The sequence below is a fragment of the Cyanistes caeruleus genome, chromosome 12 (assembly GCF_971803275.1).
Source record: "Cyanistes caeruleus chromosome 12, bCyaCae1.hap1.1, whole genome shotgun sequence".
In the NCBI taxonomy this organism is placed as follows: Eukaryota; Metazoa; Chordata; class Aves; order Passeriformes; family Paridae; genus Cyanistes; species Cyanistes caeruleus.
In genome coordinates this window covers 8,470,765-8,490,959 of record NC_141712.1, presented here as the reverse complement: position 1 = coordinate 8,490,959, position 20,195 = coordinate 8,470,765, and the positions used below count along the sequence as shown (strand labels likewise).

At 42.1% G+C, this 20,195-nt stretch overlaps 1 protein-coding gene across 1 annotated transcript in view; it reads left to right on the top strand.

Moving 5' to 3' along the window:
* The first annotated feature begins 6,331 nt into the window (after positions 1–6,331).
* The window catches only part of NETO2 (neuropilin and tolloid like 2), a 29,445-nt gene continuing 15,581 nt past the window's right edge, over positions 6,332–20,195 (top strand). Inside the window, exons 1-3 of the mRNA XM_086847114.1 lie at positions 6,332–6,487; positions 18,384–18,440; positions 19,894–20,034. Coding sequence (XP_086703240.1) covers positions 6,454–6,487; positions 18,384–18,440; positions 19,894–20,034 — 232 coding nt within the window. The 5' untranslated portion in view covers positions 6,332–6,453. The remainder of the gene's footprint in view (positions 6,488–18,383; positions 18,441–19,893; positions 20,035–20,195) is intronic.

The following is a 20,195-nucleotide window of genomic DNA, read 5'->3' as shown; positions in this document are numbered from 1 at the left end:
TTACATGATTAATTCTGCAGTTACTTCAGTAAACTTGCATTCCTAATACTGTTTGATAAACTAGAACATCCTTTCTCAACAAGCTGAAAGTGCTGGCAGTCAAGGCACTCCCGTGTGCAGCGGGTCCCTGCTCAAGTCTGGCACATCCCTGGCATGCCCCCTGTGCCTGGCAAGGCAGCCACAGACCAGAGGGAGCAGCTCCAAAGCGGGGCTGGTGGTGCCCACCCTGAGTGCCAGTCAGCCCCTGGGTTACCATGGCAGTGCTGAACAGTGACCCATTCATACAGCAGCAGTGTCCTGAGCTCTGAAGTTGCACTGGCTATTTCCAATATGCTCTGATCAGATGCCAGCACAGGAGACTCTTATATCAAATTACTGTTATGATTCAGGACAGAATATTTCCTTAATGCACACCTTCAATTTTTCTCATGAAAAGGTAAGAATTTGTTTTTTTAGATAAATACTTAATGCTTTTGGACTTTTTAAACCACATGGATAGAATTGGCTCCCACCAGCAAAAGAAAGAACTTATTTCATGATTAGGAGGACACACAGTTCAATATATTTCCTGTCTTTTTCATAAGGTTGGAGAGTAATGCTAAATGCATAATGCACTGTGGCAGCAAAGTTGTCTGTAACCTTCTATCACACTCCAATACACATAGATTATCTTCCTTTTGTTTCTTAGAAAGCAATTAGGAATAAAATAGCCTCATGCTGACATTTAAGATGTTGTACAAAACAATCATCTTGGTACCTTTTGCTCTGAAGTATTTTGCATGCTCAGTAGTGCATCATTGCAACACTATATACAATATAATAAAGTTTACCTCAGGTTCTAAGTACTTGTAGCATGGTTCGCAGTCTATGCATACTGTTTTGAATTAAGGCATTAAATATTGTTGAACCTGTTGTCAGAGGTTTCATGTTGTACTTTGGTTCTCTATTCTATAAGCATTAAATGTGTGTTTGGGTAAGGTTATTGCCCTTCTACCGGGAAGTTGAAGAAAGCAGCATCAATTAGAAAGTTGTAGTTCCAGGTGATTGTCACAGTAACTGAGAAGTGAGAAATAGTTCGAGCTACATAAATTTTCAAACTGCAGCCACTCTAACACAGCCCTGGTGAGAAATGCTATTGGAAGCTTCCTCAGTGTGAAATTTCACCTATATAAAAATACTGTTGACAGGCCAACTGACAGATGGCTGTTGAAATACCATCGTTCTTTGTTCTCATTTTCCATGAGAAGCTTTAAGACTGAATCTTCCTACCAGATTTATCATTAATGCACTATAATCCCCCAACAAAAGAACCAACTTTTCTGCTGCAGATTAATAGGCATATTCTATATAGTATGATATTCCTCCTGTGCTGAGGCCATCGTGCTTAACAGACAGAGACATTAAAAACACTTACTGTGGTTAATTGAGAAGTAATCACTGCAAATGCACCAAGTCAGTTCAGGGCTTCTATAGAATCACAGAATGGTGTTGGTTGGAAAGGACTTTAAAGATCATCCAGTTACAACCCCCCTGCCATGGACAGGGACACCTTCCACTATCCCAAATTGCTCTAAGCCCCGTTCAACCTGGTCTTGAACATGTTCAGGGATGGGGCAGCCACAGCTTCTCTGGGCAACCTTTGCCCAGGCCTCATTGCCCTCACAGGAAAGAATTTTTTCCTAACATCTAACCTAAACCTCCTCCCTGCCAGTGTGAAGCCATTCCCCTGTGTCTGTCACCCCATCCCATGTATATAGTCTCTCTCCATGTTTCTTTGTAGGTTCCTTTCATGCACTGCAAGGCCACATTGTCACCCCAAAGCTTCTCCTCTCCAGGCTGAACAATCCCAGCTCTCCCAGCCTTTCCTCCCAGCAGAGCTGCTCCATCCCTCTGCTCATCCTGGTGCCCCCTCTGGCCTGGCTCCAGCAGCTCCAGCTCCTTCCTGCACTGGGCCCCAGCTCTGCAGGTGGGGTCTCACCTGGGTGGGGCAGAGGGACAGAATCCCCCTTCCATTACTGACCCCCAGGTCCTTCTCTGCAGGTTTGCTCTGGACCTATTGATCCCCAGCCAATATCTGATAATGAATAGATACCAATGAATTGTAATTGATATATATAACTTCTTTCAAATGAATGACACTAAAATAGAGCAGGAAAAGTCAATCCATAAGATTCTGCTATATTATAATCAACAGTGTAAAAGCATTAACTGTCTCTGTTTTGAAGGTATTAACAACCAAACAAATTATTTTTTTTTTAATTTAGGAAATACAATTATGCTTAAATAATCTCATACTTTGCAAATATGTAGTACTAATTCTATAGGGATGGGCAAATGTTTTGTTCAAAGAAGTATGTTAGGAAATCAAGAGCAGTAGAGGAGTTAAATCTGATATTGCTATGCTGCTTTAGTAATCCTACTGTCCATTCTGGGGACAGGATCTAGTTCTTGAGGCACTGCTGATACTGGCCTCCCTGTTACTTTGAAAATAATCAGCCACACAGCACTATTTTTGTAATTAATTCCTGACTTCAGTGAAAAATGTGATCCCATCTATGATACAATCCATAACAATTATAACCTAATTTTGAAATTAATGAATTTTTCAACCTAAGCCAAAAAAGTCTGTAGGTATATTCTAACAGTCAGATCTAATTATATTGCCTGCCAAATAGAGAAGTGTACTCTAAGCCTTCTGAAGACTATGAGTTTTCTTCCTGACTATTGAAAAGTTTGTAGTATTCATTACTCAGTAGTAAATAACAGAGCCAACTGTGCATATTTATGTATGATTATGTATTACATATTGTAAAACAATTACAATTGTATTATAATACAATACTGAGGCACTTACACCTTCTGTAATTTTGTAATTATAGAAATTGTATCATGAAATTAGGATTTATCAAAGGCACCTAAATCGTAACTGACAAAACCAAGTACCAGAACAGCTGAAACATAACTCCTCATCTCCTTTCATAATTATTCACTGTTAACGTCTATATTTTTGCAACCTCTTTTAAAAACAATGTCCAAATAGCTGCTGGTCTAAGGCTGTTTGGATTGTACACTTTGCTACTCAAGAGCAGAAAATATTTTAGGTAAATCAAAGTTAAAACTTCTCACAGAACAGCAAATCAAAGGAATTTTTAAGGAGGAGGCAAAGCCAGTTCTAATAATACAAATGTAAGCCTTTAGCTGCAGCAGAGCACTGTTGTGACTGACTCATTCATCAGCTGCTCATGCAGGTGTATACCTACATCAGAATGAGTCCCACTGCCTTCCCTGAACTACTGCCTGAAACTGAAATACTTGATAGAGCATCAGAACAATACACAGCTGCCTGTCCAAAAGCTGTCTTCAACCTTTCTTAGCTCCCAAACTCAAGTTTAATTAAGCCAAGCTTGCTGTCAGCGTGACCCAGTGGCAGAGCAGCCTCAGAAGATGGGAACTGAAAGCTTCTTCAGACCTGCCACTAGTGAAAGCACCGCTTGTAACAAGAACTCCAGCAAAACAAAGCAACACAGATGTCCACAGGAGAAATGTCTCTGAAAGCAGCAGAGGCAAAATGTGTCCCAAATCTACAAATTGATGCTACTCCCTGCCTCTCCCACACTGACAGCTTGACACAGCCTGGGAAAGAGAACAGGATGGAAAAGCTGCTCCCTTCCCCAAGTGTGTAATAGCTCTGTTCAACCTTCTAATGGACAAACCAGAAGTTCAGCTCTTCAGTTAAATTGACTGTAGCAGATTGAGTCTTTGCAATTACTACCCAAACTTGTACTGAGCACACAGCATTAGAAAGGTTTTCTCCTGGCTCTTTGGTGAGAGACAATTGACCACAAATAGTTCTCTTTAAAGCAAATTCAGCCAGTTCTCACTTCTTATATCATCATGAGTAATAAAAACATCCAAGTCAAGTTTTGCCATCAGCTATACTATGCATTCCAAAAACCAAAAAAAAAGCAGGCAACCCCCTGTTTCCTAACAATCTGCACAACAGCACAGATTTTAATTATGTACTTGCAGAGAGGATTAAAAAATTGTGAATGGTGCCCAGATACAGAAGTCTTGGATATTTTCTTGTGTTACTACAGTAAATATTTTTTGTTAGTAGATAAAATAATGCAAAGTAGATACACCTATTGAGGACTTCTTTATATACAGGAGTTTCCACTATAGAACTTTTCATCACATACCACTGTAAACACATGGTTAAGAGGGGAACAGAGGAATCGCTTTGTCCACTGCTGGAATGTAGCTGCTATTTCACAATTCATGGGAAAACTAGGCTTGGAGGAGGACTGTATCATCTCTATTTGAAATTGAAAGGACAATTCAACTAAGTAGAATAATATAATTATGTAACTTGGGATTTTGCCAGACCATCAAGCTTAATACTTCATGAAGCTTCTTCCAACACTGAAATGGATCTTTAATACCCAGAAAAGCTCAGGACCTTTTGCTGCGAGGTCTCGCCGGGGGTCCGGGAGGAGCTGCCGCGCCCGCTGCCTCCCGCTGCTCTCCGCTCCCTTCTCCATTTAATTCGCCCTCGCTGACAATCACACTGACTTGTAGCGCCTGAAATATTTAGCAGATAATCTGAAGCAAGAGAATGACCTTTTCTAACAGGGTAGGCTGACCTTTGAACACTGTAGAAAGAATTTAACATTCAAATACACAGCACCAAACCACAAAGAAATCAGAGCTTCACCTCGCACGCTCGTGTTGGACACAGTACTGAGCTGCCCTGCTCCTTAAGCAGACACACTCGCAAGTGGCAATTACGCATATAATTTACAGTTTGCAAAATCTGTTTGGTCTAGCGAGCGGGCTGGTTCCAAATTGCTCTCGCAAAGTGCTTGCGCTCGGACAGCGGGGTTGTGCGCGGGGCAGCTGGAGGTGCAGCGGTGACCCGAACGGAGAGCGCGACCTCCGCCGCCCCGGCAGCGGGGCCGGGGCAGCTCCCGGGCACGGCACCCCCGGCAGCTCCTGCGGGCCCGCAGAGCTTTGCAACACGCACGGGTCTGAGCATCTCCGTGTTTCATACTTCGGAGCCCGAGCTAAAGATCTGAGCCTCGCCTAATCGGCAGTTCCAGGGAGGAGACATCCTGTAGGAGATGCCCAGCGATTCTTCAACCCGCGTTGCCTATGGGAGATTTGAAAGCATCTCTAAGGAACTACCGTGTTGCTATCATTTTACACGTAGCCTGTGGCAATCCAGCCTTCCGCGGCGATGCCCCCGGCTGTCCGGCACAGCCGCGGCTCTCAGCCTCGGCAGCTCGGAGGGGTCTGCCAGGACGGGAGTCCCCTCGGCAGGATCTGCTGGCCGGGGCCTCTCCCTCCCTGCCCTTCCCCGACATCGCCACCCGCCTCCACCTCAGGCCCTTTCCCGGAGTAACATCTCCCCTCACAAGGTAGCCCGATGTGATGGATAACCAGGGGGACGGGAGCCAGGGCAGGCAGCAGGCTAAATGCGCCTTTTTATTAACTTCTTGTAAAGTAATAGCTCCATTTTAGCTGTCACTCCTGTCAAACAAGAGCCGCACAATAGCGTGTGATGGGCTCTTGCCGGTGCCGGAGCTGCCGGCAGCACACTGCATCCAGGCAGGCAGCCGGGCACGCCGCACTGCCGGAGCCGCGGGCTCCCTGCCACCAGCGAGGTGGCCAAGGGGAGCCACGGAGGACCAGGGGGAGCACCGTGTTCCTTTTACCCCATCGGGACCCACTCGGATCCCAAACAAAGCCGGGAAGCCGGGATTCAGGCTTATCCAAGCCACCGTGTCCTGGAGAGGGGCCGCACGGCTCGGCCCCTCCGCCGCGGGGGACGCTCTCCGGGCAGCCGGCAGCGCACACGGGAAAGCCCCGGCGGACGGGGGCAGGATGGGCCTGGGCCGTCAGGCACGGCGGGGGCCGAGGTACGGGACCGAGGCGGGCGCTGCAACGGGGCCAGCCCCGGCTCCCCCGTGGGCACGGGGTGAGAACGGGTGCTGCTCCAGCGCTGTCGCCCCCGCCTCGGTGCCCGGCCGAGCGGGAGGAGCACAGCGGCCCCGCCGGCTGCGGCTGTGGCTGCTTGCGGGGCTCCGTCGGGGGCGGGCACATGCGTACAAGCAGCTCATCCAGGCAAACACCCCTCACATCTTAAATGAGCTTCATTTAGCAGCAGCCGCTTCAGTCGGGCTGGGAACCGCTGGGCTGCGCTCCGAGCGCCGTGCGGGGAGCCCCCCGGACAGGCCAGCCTCGACGGAGCCCGCCGCGCCCCGCTCTCCATGGGACTGAGCGCGGCGGCGGCGGCTCCGCGCTCGGGCGGCGGAGGCTGAGAGCGCCCCGCGGGGGCTCCGGGCATGGCCGCGGGCGGGCGGGGGCCGAGCCGTAGCCGCGGGCACAGCGCCCTCGCGGGGGGCACCGCCGCGGCCATGGAGCGCCGCTGATCGCCGCCGCCGCCGGGAGACAATGGCCCTGCACAAACTCTGCTCGGTGCTGGAAGGTAGGAGCCGCGGGCGGCAGAGCGCCCCGCCGGAGCGGGGACCGCGGTACCCCCGGCGGCGCCGCCCCTTCGGCCGCCCCGTGCTGCCCGTGGCGCCCTCTCTGCGCCGGAGGAAACTTCGGAGCGGCGGCCGAGGGGGCTGCGCAGGGGCGGCCGCCCCGCTGCTGCTGCCGGGGCTGCTCTTCCCGGGCAGCTGCCGGTGCCCCGCACCTCCCCATCGCACCCCCCACGGCCCCGCGTTCCTGCCCGGCGGCCGCCGCTCTCTAGCCCCGCTCTGCCCCACGCGAGACCCAGCGCTGCGGCTCGGGGCTGCGGGGCGAGCGCTGCCGGAGCCCAGCCCGGGCCGGGGACCCTCACCCATCCCGGGCTGCCCCTCGTCCCGCTAGCGCGGGCGAGCGGCGACACCTCGGCATCTCGGGTTTGGGGTGTCCAGAGGCGGGGACACCTCGGCACCTCGGGTTTGGGGGGTCCAGAGGCGGGGACACCTCGGCACCTCGGGTTTGGGGGGTCCAGAGGCGGGGACACCTCGGCACCTCGGGTTTGGGGATCCCACCGTCGGGGACTCCTCGGGTTCGGGGGGGTCCCAGCCTGCAGAAACGTGGCTCACAGTGGCAGCGACTCTACCCCAGTGACCCGTGTATTCCCGAGACACACCGGCAATATCCTACGCTCGTCTTTGCACAGTAAAAATACTCTTTGCTTTCGGGACTCTCCTGACGAGCTGCTCAACACCGTTCAGCTTATCACACTTGTTATCGGGAGCAAGGTCTGTTTTCAGTAAGGTTTTCATAAAATCAGTCACCCGAGTCACAACCCTGACTGGTGTTTACCTGTCCTTTTTCTTCTTGAGGCTTTTAAATCCTGTCTCTAACTTACTTTTGTTCAGAGGTAAACAACCGAGCAAGGCTCCTCATCTGAGCATTTCTTTGTCTGTGCTATTATTTATACAGCTCGACAATGGGCGAGGGGTTTCTGTTAGAAAAGAAATCTCAATGTAGCACTTAACCTTGTGCCTCAAGAGATTATTTCTAGCATTTTGTATCTTCTTGAGCAATAGCAGCCGTGATGGAGATTCCAGTCTGATGTATTTTTGGTTTTTTTAATGATGATTATTATTTTAAATTATTCTGTTAGGAGATGTTGGTGTGACTGCACGCGTTATTGAAGCCAACAAGGCAATACTGCAGAGTAGAGAACTGTTTTGTGTATATACTGATGTCTTCCCACAGTATCAAAGTTGTAAAGTCTGTTTTAAATCCAGAATGTTTCCATGGGCCATAAAATCCCATGTTCCTGGCATGTAGGACTTTATGTCCTTAGGGTTTCAAAGAATATTTTTCATTTATTAGCATTATAACTGAGACAGAAGATATTTGTTCTCAATAAATGTCTCTCTATATTGTTAATCCTTCACTGAGTTTAGACAACATAGGAACATATGGTTTACATGGGAAAGACAAGGCATTTAGATTCTTTTTCCTACTGCCTCTTTTAAGTAACATATTTAAATGTCAGAAGCCACTAAGAAACAACCATAAAATACAACTGTTGTATCTACTACTTAAATACTTTATACACATGCAGATTTAATTACCTTTCAGAAATATGTGATTGCTGCAAAATTGACTGTACAGGTTTTCCAATGAACAGACCTGTATATTTTTTATAATCACACTAATGTCCATGTAAAAAGTCCCTCTACAGGAAGTTTTTTGTATTATTCATAATCCATAAATTGCACAAAGCTATTAGTCAATAAGCTGTTGGTATTCTAAACACATCCTTTGCCATGACTACAGAAATAACCTATCATTACTTAGCATCATACACTCCCTTTTATCTCTGCTTCACTAGAAGTCATTACATAGTCCCATTATTACACCTAATCAGAAACAAAAAAGTATATTCCTGTAGATAGAAGTATAGATTTAGTTCCAGAAGGAAACTGCTGGGAATAAAATTCCAAGTAACTGTCCATATTTTACAAATTGCATCTTAAATTCTGCATGGAAGCCCTACTTACAGTGGCAGTAATTTTTTTTTTTTTTTTTTTTTTTTTTCTCCATACAAATAGCTTCTTGTGCAGAGCTGGGTGAGTTCTGTTAAGCCACATATGAAGTAGCATGAAGTTCAGTGTATCATGAGAAGTTATATTTTATTTAATACTTCTTAGAAACAGTTTAATCTATTCTTAACATGGAATGTTTATATACATTTCTGTTGTTCACAAAGATTCTATTTTGTGGCTGTGTTACCTTAGGGCAGAAAAAAGCCCATCATACTTTATGGCAGTTGGAATTTCTTATATTAAGCTTGTTCAGAGCTATAATTCTGTTCTTCTTCAGCTATCAAGATCAAGGGCTATTTTAAATAAACATCTTAATGTAATCCTTTGCCTCTGTCCGTAGTGTTCAGCAAAACTTTTAAAAGTCTCATCCTGAGTCCCATCATCCTACATGGATTCTTTGCTCTCTTCCAGCTCTCCCAGGCAGCAGTGCTGAGTGGCAGCGCTGCTGGAGCACGACAGCCCTGAGATTTCAGTGGCTGCAGCTTTTGCTGGAGTGGAGCCCAGCCAATGCCCACCTGCTTTCTCAGTGGGGTCTGTAACCTCTTGGAGGCCAAGAGCTTGCTGCATTTGGGCTGTTGGAAGACAAAGCCTTTGCCTCCTGCCTTCAGTTCTCAATGACATCCTAAACACACTAGAATCCTTCCCTAAGCGTGGCACAGCTTGCAAAATGCAACTGCTCTACAACAATAAAGCACCGCAACTCTCCACTTCTTTAGAGAGAAAAGCAGCTGCTTTCATAATAAAGCTATGCCCCTGTAATGCTTAGGAGGCAAATATATCTGTCTTGAATTTCCTCATACCTGGTATAGCCTCAAAATGTGTTTGCTAAGAGCTTGTTCCCATGCTTCAAATATGCTCCCTCTTCCATTTCCATATGCTATTATTTGCTTAAAAAAACTGTACAAGCTGTCAGTTAAATCCTTCCTCTACATTAGTTTTGGTCTATTTCAGTTAATATATTGGATTAATTTAAAAAGCCAAAAAGAGAATTCTGTATCTTCTGACCCAATAATTCAACAAGCAGCCAGGGCGAGAAGAAACTACCGCTTCATTCCCAACCTTCCAGTGGACTACAGGATTATTTCCAACTGCATCAGGTTGCAAGAATGTGGACTGCTATGATTTAACTTCCTGCCATTCTGCTCAGGCTCCTCATTTGCATTTTGGCATGATTTTAACAGTTAATTTCTCACAAACAAGTAGTGTTAGGAAGTAATGCTTCCTTCCACACAAAAGCTAGAAATTATGCCTGCCTGTTTCCAAAGCCAAAAGGTATAATGATGCCACAAAAAGCTGAAAAAAATCAGAAAAAAAGGTAGTTCAAAAATCTCCTAGCAGTTTCATGATCTGTTCATTAAAACAAAACGCTAAGTAATGACTGTAGAAGCTACAGTTACCCTAATGAAGGCAGTATCAAGTGAAATTGGAATATTATTTTTTACTTAATAAACGGTATCTACTTTCTACCTCTTCTGCTGCACTGAAAAAAAGTGAGGCCCCAAACTGCTTGCAGTGCTGAGCAGTTCAGCAGAAGTAACTCAAATAACTGCAGAACAGGATTCAAAAAGCTGCAGTGTTAAGGCAAGTATTTGGTGGTATTATGCCTTGCTCTGAATACACATGCAAACTTCATATTCAAAATATACCACCCTGCAACATAACTTCAAATACATTAACTCCCTCTTTTTCCTAAAACATAGTTGACCATGACTACTAAAATTTTTACAGAACAAGCTGGTTACAATTACATTGATATTAATAGCTAATATCAGTGTGTAAATCAGGTGGCTGTAATATGGCTGTAGCCAGAGTATGGAATAACACTGGATTGAAGCTAAAGGAGCTACTAAATTATGTATCGCTATCTAATGAAAAAGTTAAGGTTTTCAGCATCTTCCTTAAGGTTTAATTCACAAGGAGAGATTAGACAGAAAAATTACCCCTGAAGTAAAACTTTAGAAGCTATTCATCATTTATGAACCTGTCAGAAAGTCACAATTTAATTCACTGCAAAAATGAAGAGAGCTGCTAATTGCACATACTCTAGTACGTGTAGTTTATGTACAAAACAAACCCGGCACTAGGAGTATAACCTGTCTGGAATGAAGCAAAATCTTAGTGTCTTGGATTCAAGTTGGGGTTCTAACACTGCAAACAAGCTTGCTGCTTGTCTGCCTTGTACACTCCAATTTGGTTTTTTAATTAAAGAAGCAGTTACAGTCTAGGACAACTTAAACAGCTTTCTGCCTCTGTCAGCATATGACTGGCAACTGCCACCTCAAATACTGCAAGATAAGGGGTTGGGGAGTGTAAATTTTACAACAAAAATCAGCAGGTAACTTCTAATGGAAAAAATCCATATTTCTTTTAGATTATCTCTGTGATTCACTCAGTTTTCTGTTATTACAAAGCTGACCCCACTATGCAGCAGGAAAGGATGGCCAGTATGTTAAGAAATCATTTCACAAAACCTCCTTCTCTATCTTACGGTAAAATTGATGAACATTAAGTTAAGTCTCTTTTTAAGGGACTGAGAGTGAGAAGCTGGAAAAGAAAAAACTGTAATCTGTACATAAATTGTTGTCAGACAAGACAGAATATAGCAGAAAAGAACTTGAAATATTAATTTCATAATAGACATTCCAGAAAAGATTTCCACTGAAAAAATATAATATATTGCTAATAAATAAGAGAAGATAAAGAAGTCTGGTATAATCTGATTGATTTTTATATCAAAAGTATCACTATCCAATTTCTCTAGGAGTAAGTTATTTCTGGGAAAGATGTATTCAGAATAGTCATGTGCAGCAGGATTACCTCTGTCAGCTAGAGGGAAATCATCTGAACTTGGAAGTCAGTGTACATATTTTAATAAGGTTTTTGAAACCCCTCATCAACATGGTTTGCACATGCAGTCTTCTCATCATTCTCTTGCTGCACACAGCTTGGAGATGAAAAAAAAGCTCTTCCATATAAAAAGGAAAGTTTCTATTTTAAAAATGAAAGCTATCAGTCTTCTGGCAGAAGTTTTGCTGGCAGACAGACCCAGGGATGGATTGTAAGTAACAGGATGTGGAGCAACTGGTAAAATGAAGCAGCCCACAGCTGCTTATACATTTCTAATGGAGGACAGGATCAGAAATGTTAAATGTTTTGAGCAAACCTAGAGGGGACTTTGTAACAGATCCATCCAAGCATGAATTGTTCTGGAGATGATTTTTATCAAACGGATGTGTGAGAACTGCACTTACTTCCTGAATCAGTTAACCTGGTTTCTCTGCAGAGATAGAGTCCCAATTTGTTTCTCTGGCAATCTTAAAGAGAGGAATCCCTACTGGAAACAGCTGGAGTGAGATGAAACTCTTATATCTGAGAATAGACCTGAGTGCATTCTGATATCCTGCTGGCAGCTAATGGCTAACAAGATTTGGATCTTAGAAGGCACCAGAGTCACTCTTAATAGCTGGTGAAGCCCACTTCTGCTATCAAGCTTTTGTGAGAAGGATTAAAAATGTGTTGGCAGCTCCACTAGCATGCTCTGGGTGAGATTTAAACCAGCTAAAATATGTTTTGCCTGATGCACACCTTCATCTCAGTACTTTATTCTGTGGCAATCCCGCTGTATGTTCCAATATGAAGAAACCACTGGAGCTGTTAATAGGATAAGTTGTAGGCAGCCACCTTAACTGCTCTTTGATACTCATTTTACCTATCTGCAAATGTTCTGTTGAAACCACAATAGATTAAGGAATGTATACAGACTATGAGCTATAAAAATGTTTGGGATTTAAAAACTGCCGTGTTTTCATCCTCAGCAACAGAATTGTTAGCCTTAAACACAGCAGCAACAGATGCAATCCAGTATTCCTTTTGTCAATTAACAAACACAGCAAATGCTAGGAAGAGAGAAAAATCTCATTCCTTGAAATTTACAGTGTGTGTTTCTGAGCTAAAAATGGCTTGAATCCAAAAGCAGTTAATAAGCTTTTTGAGAGAAAAGGAGGTGACCATCCACACAGAATTACATGAAATCCAATGTGTCTGGACCTGTCTGTCTGAATTGTTCAAGTTCTTTACAAGACCACCCACCAGTCAATCACTCACTTTGAATTTGTGCAGCAACTAATCCTTGATCAGAGTCCTTAAAAGCAACCAAAACATGCAACTAATGTTGGCCAGAGAATAGGATAGGATCTAATAATCATAAATGTCCCCAGCACATTAATAGCTAATATTAATGTTTAGACATGTGAGTAAAAGTGGATATAAAACCTGAAATACTGTGATGAGCAGTTGCTGAAAGTAATGCTAATTTTAGCACACAGGGAAAATGAGGAGCTAGGTTTAGAAGAATACACAGAAAAGGAATCATTCCCATAAGGCAAAACAGAGTATGTAATTAAGATCAAGCATTTGTTACTCTAGGCTGTATCTGCCAGAAAGAAGCAGGCATCCTGGCAAGATTTTCCAACATGCATGACCTGTGTGTTGCCAATTACCATCTATCTGGACTACGTGTATACAAGGTGCTGCCTAATCCAAGGAGCTGAGCATAGAGATCCAATGAATCCTGTTTTAAGCAAAGTCTGTCCTCTTTATCCCTAGGATTCTGGCTACCACTATGCTAAGAATGTGTAATACTCTAAATGATTAAGTCTTTATTTTTAAAAATGGTGGAATGTTTCACTCTGTTTCTCAGTTGTGCCTGACTGCTCCCCAGTTTGATATTCAGCTTGCCCTGCATGCATAGATCCCCCATTGTCATCACTGAAGACAGACACTGCTCTCAGAGCCACACAGCAAATCGAGTCTGTTGTTTCTGTGAAGATCCCTAGAGCATGCAGAAAGAGCAGGGGAAAGACATATCATAGGGAGCTCAGAGCTGTACTGTATCCCATGAAATCTGAAGAAGATGTTTTGCCAGAAAGTACAAGCATATGTCAGATTTGCAGCCTAAAACACTTGTTTTTCTAAGCAACATGCTGATTTCTCAGTATTGAGTTGAGCACAAATTTACTGCAAAACTAACTGTATTATTTTCATTTTTAAAGAAAAGTTGGAGCCACACATTCGTAAACCTCTATATATATACTCCAATCAGAAATTGCCTGATTTTTTCTTTTTTAGCTTAAATTTATTTTTAAAAATTTAGGCAATACCAACAAAGTACATCTTGACTTCTGCAAACAATTCAGAGTTTATTACACCAAGGGCTTATATTATTCCATAAGCCTACTTCAGCAACAGGATAGTAAGAACTTGCATTTTATGTTTAGTGTCTTCACTCTTTAAAATTTATACAGCTGTCTGCAGGCTATGTGATCTAAAATATTTCATGCAAAGAAGTGAAGAAAATGAAAAATCCATGCTTTTAAAAACAGAGACAGAAGCTTGCTGCTTTTTCTGAATTCCTAGTTCATGCTCACACAGGTAAAAACTATCAGAGCTTTAAATGGCAGTACAAAAGTACTATACAATAATTCATGAAATACAAGTCTGTAGCAAATACCAGATTCATGAATAAAAGAAGCTCCTCAATCTCTGCCTTGGTGTCCATGCTGCTGTTGGCTTAATGATGGCCTCTTCTGCAGGGTACAGATCATGAAGTAGAAGCTCACTGTAAGGTGCAGAAGCACTAATTTTTATTACAGTTATCACCTGAGTATCTCAAAGTTCGTAAGGTCAGTGTCCCATAGGTCAGGATCTTCTGATAGAATTCTCACCATACTTACCCAGTAAAAACAAACCATTCAGCCCTTGAATCCCTTTGATATTCAATGCAATCCTGCACTCTGTGTGCTGTTGCTTACATCAGCAAGCCATGTTGAAGTGGCATTTTTACTCCCTACTTGTGCTTCCTGTATCATAACAGACTCTGGAGCTAAGACTTATCTTTCATACACACTGAAGAATAGTCATGTCAGAGAGATCTGTAAGAGACTTTAAAAGAGGAAAATAGGAGCAGAGGAATACTGTGTTCCATTGTAAGTTCAGGTGCATGTAACCATTTGAATTACAGTTTATTAGAAATAACAAGATCATTCTTCATCCTTCTGGAAGTGCTACAAGACTGTTAGTGAAAGTATCTCATGACTGTTCTAATTGTGTCCCTGTCTGTGTCCCTGCTGTACTACCAGGACAGTGGTTCAGCACTAGCTCTGTACTGAACCAGCTTCCAGGATTTGTCCTAGATATCTTCCTTCTAATGGATTTGTGCTGTCCACATTAGTCTTTGAGATTTGAAATTATTTTTCCAGGAAGTAGTATGAATTTAGGACGCCAGGAGATGGCTTTGTTGTTTTTAAAATGTACACAAAAATGGGTTAATGGAGACAGTCTGAAAGGTCTAAAAATATCCTGACTGATTTTTTTTCTTTTCTTTTCATCCTGAATATTGATAGACCTTGTTTTCAGCCCCTAAACTCCTGTTTGCTTTTCCACATTATACTGTGTCATGTCAATGCACTCAGTTTAAGGCAATCCTACCTCAGGCAATCCTGCCCAGTACTCTCAGGAAGAACAGGTAAGTCCTCTCCACCTTATTGCCAGCAGTGTCACACTGATAAGGACAGCACACATCCAGACTATTAGCCAGAGACACCTTTTCTTTATCGTACTGTCACCCAGAATAAAAGTAGTGCTGAAAGAAGACCCTGGAACATTGCTACCTGGGCTACTCTGAATACATCTTAAGGGTTGTTGAGAGTATGAGAAGGATGGGCATTGCCAGGGAAGGGCAGGAAAGAGGTGTAAGAGATTAAAACTGAAGAGGATGGAAAGGGCAGGCAACAAAGAGGTGTCCCATACTATTCCCACTCATCCATATAACATGAAGAAAGAAAGACAGTAAGACAAATATTCAGCCTGTATCTTGTGCAGTTGCCTGCATATCCATGCTGCTCTGCAAGGAATAGGCACTGTTTGTTTGCATTTACACGCATACAGGCGCTGGACTATTTATAGAAATGGCACAGCTCTAGTGAAAGCCAATCAGGCTTTCTGAAGTCATTTTAGGGAGGTTGTTTCTTTATCCACATCAGCAAGAAGGGAAATCAATGGTTAGTGTAACAGAACATCTATTCCTATGTTGTTTCCATCAGTACAATCACAGAAATAAATGTAGGTGCATACTGAAATTTGAAAAAAAAGTGTATTGTAACAGTGGTAGGTAAAGACCTGTACTAAATAAAAACCAAAGCAAACCAAAAAACCCTCAATTTTTTACTGTTACTTGAAAGTGACTATTTGCATTCATTTTGTTAGCTGCATGTTAACTTCATTCATATTTCTCTGTGTGTTTGCTTAAAGAAAAATAGTCAAATCTCATTTTCCATTTTGAGAAGCAGCATAAATGTCTCTGTCCTTGTAAAACAGAGGGTGGGAATAGCACATCTTTAGGAAAGGTGAATTCAACAGAACGTACTGACACAGAATTGTGGAAATTGACTTTATTTTAACAATAAAAGCCAACTTTGAAGTGCTGCACTAAAACCAGCATAGAAGAAAAGCCAGGAAAAGAGATTGACAACTTTATAACCACTGTCAAGATTCTCTGTTAGGGACAAGTGATCTCAGGAGTACAATTGCAGTGTAAGTTCATGCAATTCATAAACTCAGATATTTCAGTGTACAGTTTAAACAGAGAAGCTGCAAAAATAAACTGTAAATAAATTTGAAATAATACCATCTATGTAAGGAACAGTAAAAACTAAAACCAGCTGAAAACTAATGTCAAACATATGTGAATAAAGATGGGATATTTGTTTATTTGCTTTAAAGACTAGTGAAGATCCATAACTGAATACCAGTAATGGGTGCTAGATACTTTCTTCTGAAGGAGGAATTTTCAGTTTAGGGTGAGTCAGTAATGATTAGCAGCATCTGCTTTGTATTTGGATAATGACAGATAGTATATTTTTAAGTATATTAATATTGATGAAAATGCAGAATTATTACAAAGATGGAAATTGAAAAACTACTTAAATCTTCACCTATTCTAACATAATCCATCCCTAAAGATCACATAAGCTTCTAAGAACATAGCACTTGTTTGCAAGACCCATATGGTATTTTAGAAAACACCCACAGTTACGAACCTGACTTACACAGGAAAAAGCAGTTGTTGCTGAGGAAAGTTTCAGAGTGTAACAAAGTCTACTTCAATATGGGTAGAGGGAAGAAAGGGCAGCAGAAACATAGATAATAAAACATAAATGCTAGATGGACACTTTCAGGAGCAGACTTTGATTCCTTTTATCTTTTCCCGGGATAATACATCCATGCCAGCGTTAGATGAGCATCTGGATCAGTTGAGTCAAGATCACTGGTTTGCAGTCAGTGCATGCTCACTCTGGAACTCTAAAGGGCTCAAAGTCCAGCAGCAACACAGGGAAAACCACAGATGGAAAAAATGCCATTTCAACTGAGCCAGTAAATGCCTGAGCAACAAGGCAGAAAGGCTGGGAAAACAAAAAGAATTTCTTGAATGTGACAATAAAATTCCTGCTGAAATCACTTTTTTGCCTTGCAGTGCTAAGGCCATCTACTGACAAGTAGATGAAGAATATGGGAAGGGCCATATCAGGTCACATCAAAGGTCCATCTTGGTATCTTCTTTTGCACAGATATAAAAGCAGAACGAGTATAAAAGTAGAGCAAATTATATTTGCCCCAAATACATCCCAGACTTCTAGGAACTTAAGGCTTAAGGGGTTCCTGAAACAGAATTTTCTACCTCAAGGATGCATTATGAATTATGTGCATTTAAAAAAAATAAAAAAAATCTTTGTTTAATTTGAATATACCACCTGCTCGCTTTGTCTGACACCCCCTGGTTCTCTACTGGAAGAGACTAGTAGTAGTTGCTCAGTTCTCAATCTCTATGACACTTGTGATTTTGTAATTTGTATCCTAGCTCCCCTCAGCCTCCTGTCCAGGGCAGTCCAGGCGTCTTAGCTGGTTCTGTAAGAGATGTGTCCAGAATTTCTGAGATACTCCAGATGGAAGCAAATGAAAGATTTGAAGAGTGGCATATTAATTTACTCAATTTCATTCTCTTTCCCCCTCCCGGTAATCCCAAAAAATTTGAAGTGACAAAGTTGACAAAGCATTTTAGGAAAACCTGGACATTAAGCCTGCTTTAAAATTGCTGATGGACCATGGAATATGGAGTTTTCATATGTGCTGTTCATACACGTGCTTCTTGGGTGCAGGGAAATATAAATGTATGGGAGAGGCTCTCTGTCTCCAGAACTTGCATCTGCCCATTTTCTATGATCCATCATTTGAACAAATCACTGGTATTTTGTGGCAGCATCAAAAACCAGTCAAAGCAGACAAAGACCAGTCTTACAAGCAGAAATCTGTGAAATCCATGAAGGGGTTAAGACCATGCAGTGTCTCCTGTGGTCTGGATTAATTTCCTGGAAGCTGGAGAAGTCTTTTGCACATATTATGCAAATAGAGTTTTAGGATAAATATGATTCATTATAGCAGTGAAACATCTTGTTTCGGGATATTAAAGTTTTATAGACAACAGGTACCCTGTAAACTCTAGAAAATATTCTTAAATGTCCCCTCTAACAAAGAATTGCTGTTCTCATACACACTTTCTTGAGGAACCTGGAAGAAGGACCAGCAGTGCACATAGACTGCACTTGTTTCATAAGCTGACATTTTAAAGAAAACACATAAATTAATTACATATTTTTGTATGTTTTGATTTGTTTTGGTCAGTGATGGCAGGATTTGCATGAACTGGGACTGCAGAAAATGGTCTATAAGTTTGAAGAATTACTGATGTTTTTTCTGTCCAATTTCTCTTATCAGTGTTGCTTGTAACAATCCTGGTAGTGGAAGGCATTGCCGTTGCACAGAAGACACAAGGTACAATTTTAGTTTGATGATTTTCTCTCATAAAATGGAACAGTTTTAGAACTTTTAATTGAACAATATAAGTGAAATGTTTGCATTCAGATATTAACAGCTCTTGAATTAGCAATATGAACTGTAGTATTTTCCATTCTCCCCCATTTGCTGCATTTTCTCCCAAATGAACAAAGCCATGCAGCCACAAAGAACATGGAAGTTTCACTTTCCCAGGTAAAGTTCTACAGTTTTAGATGTTAGAGGTGGGAAAGAAACCACCACGGAAATTCATGTTTTCTGTATCTGACAACAAGCTTTTCAAATAGTCCACCCACAAACATTTTTGAAGCCTGCTGAGTGGGGAAGGAATCAATTTCACAAACCTTATCTTTTCATATGTGGGATTACCCACACTTAAAGAGAGAAGAATTCCTTGAACTGCCACCTACAGAATTTCCTTGAAAAATTTCTGCGGGAGAGAGAGTTTTCACCCCCATAAATCAAAAAGCTGTCAAGATACTAGTGGAAGGTGATGTAATTTACTGGAGGCATTTAAGACCTGTACCAGAATGGATGTCCTCTCACAGGTCTGCAAATTAAAACAGTGTAAATACAAATAACACTATGAGAATACCCTGTGAGATTTAGGAAATATCTAGCAGAAAATATATATCCTGTGTCTGACTCTTTCAGTTCTGCTGATACCAAGGAGAAGGGCCAAAGGTACTTAAGAATGTCAGAGATCACACTATTCCCAACCTCTTCTCCATGGATGAGGAAATGAAAACCAAACTCCTGTGAATGATCCAGCAGGAAGGATTACTTTACTCAGCTGCATAATCTCAGTCACAGAACACATTTCCCTGTACATCTGGAAGAGGAGCTTTGATCCTAAATGTGACCCTTAGCTACCAAGGGCAATCTACCTATTGCTAGGAATTTTATTAACTGTCATTGCTGTATTTAGTGTATTTGCATATTGTAATTTGTTCTGTTACAAACATTCTGTACTCCAACAAATTACTGTAAATATATATCCCACCTTAGTATATTCTGGAATCAGGGTCAAAACCAGTGAAAGCTGACAAATATTTCCAATTATATTTCCATGGGAACGGACATGACATAACCCATAAAATAATGGTATTGGCAGCCACTGTGACTATTTCACTTGGAAAGAAGGGTATAAAACACCTGAACTGAGTAGGGTAAAAACAACAAAAAAAATAACTCCCTCTCCTTTCCAAGGATCTCTGGATATATTTGATATTCAATTTAGGATATACCCCACCACAAAACTAAGCATAAGATTTTCTTAGATAAATATTAATGAGTGCCTTACCAAGAGGGCTTGCAACCAAAATAAAAACCAAAATAAATTACTTTCTTCTTTATAGGCAATGTGCCATGCCAGAGTTTTACACTTGCAGAGGTAACTTATTTGATTGCTTTTTGGTTTTTTTGGCTTAAGGTGGGCAAAACATTGGAGTGAATCGCATTCCTCCCACTCAGTGTGACAACTGGGTCCGGACCAGTAATGGAGGACATTTTGCTTCACCAAACTACCCAAACATGTACCCACCCAATCAAGAGTGCATCTATATCTTAGAAGGTACGTGCTGTGTTTCTATTTTGTTTTGCTGTAATCTTACTGTTAAATGGAAAATCTTGAACTGTTAAAACTCATCTTACACTGCTGTAAAGTGTTGTGTGGCTGTGCTGGTAATATAATGAATTCTGCAGTCATTTACTTGAAGAAGAAGCTAAATTTTC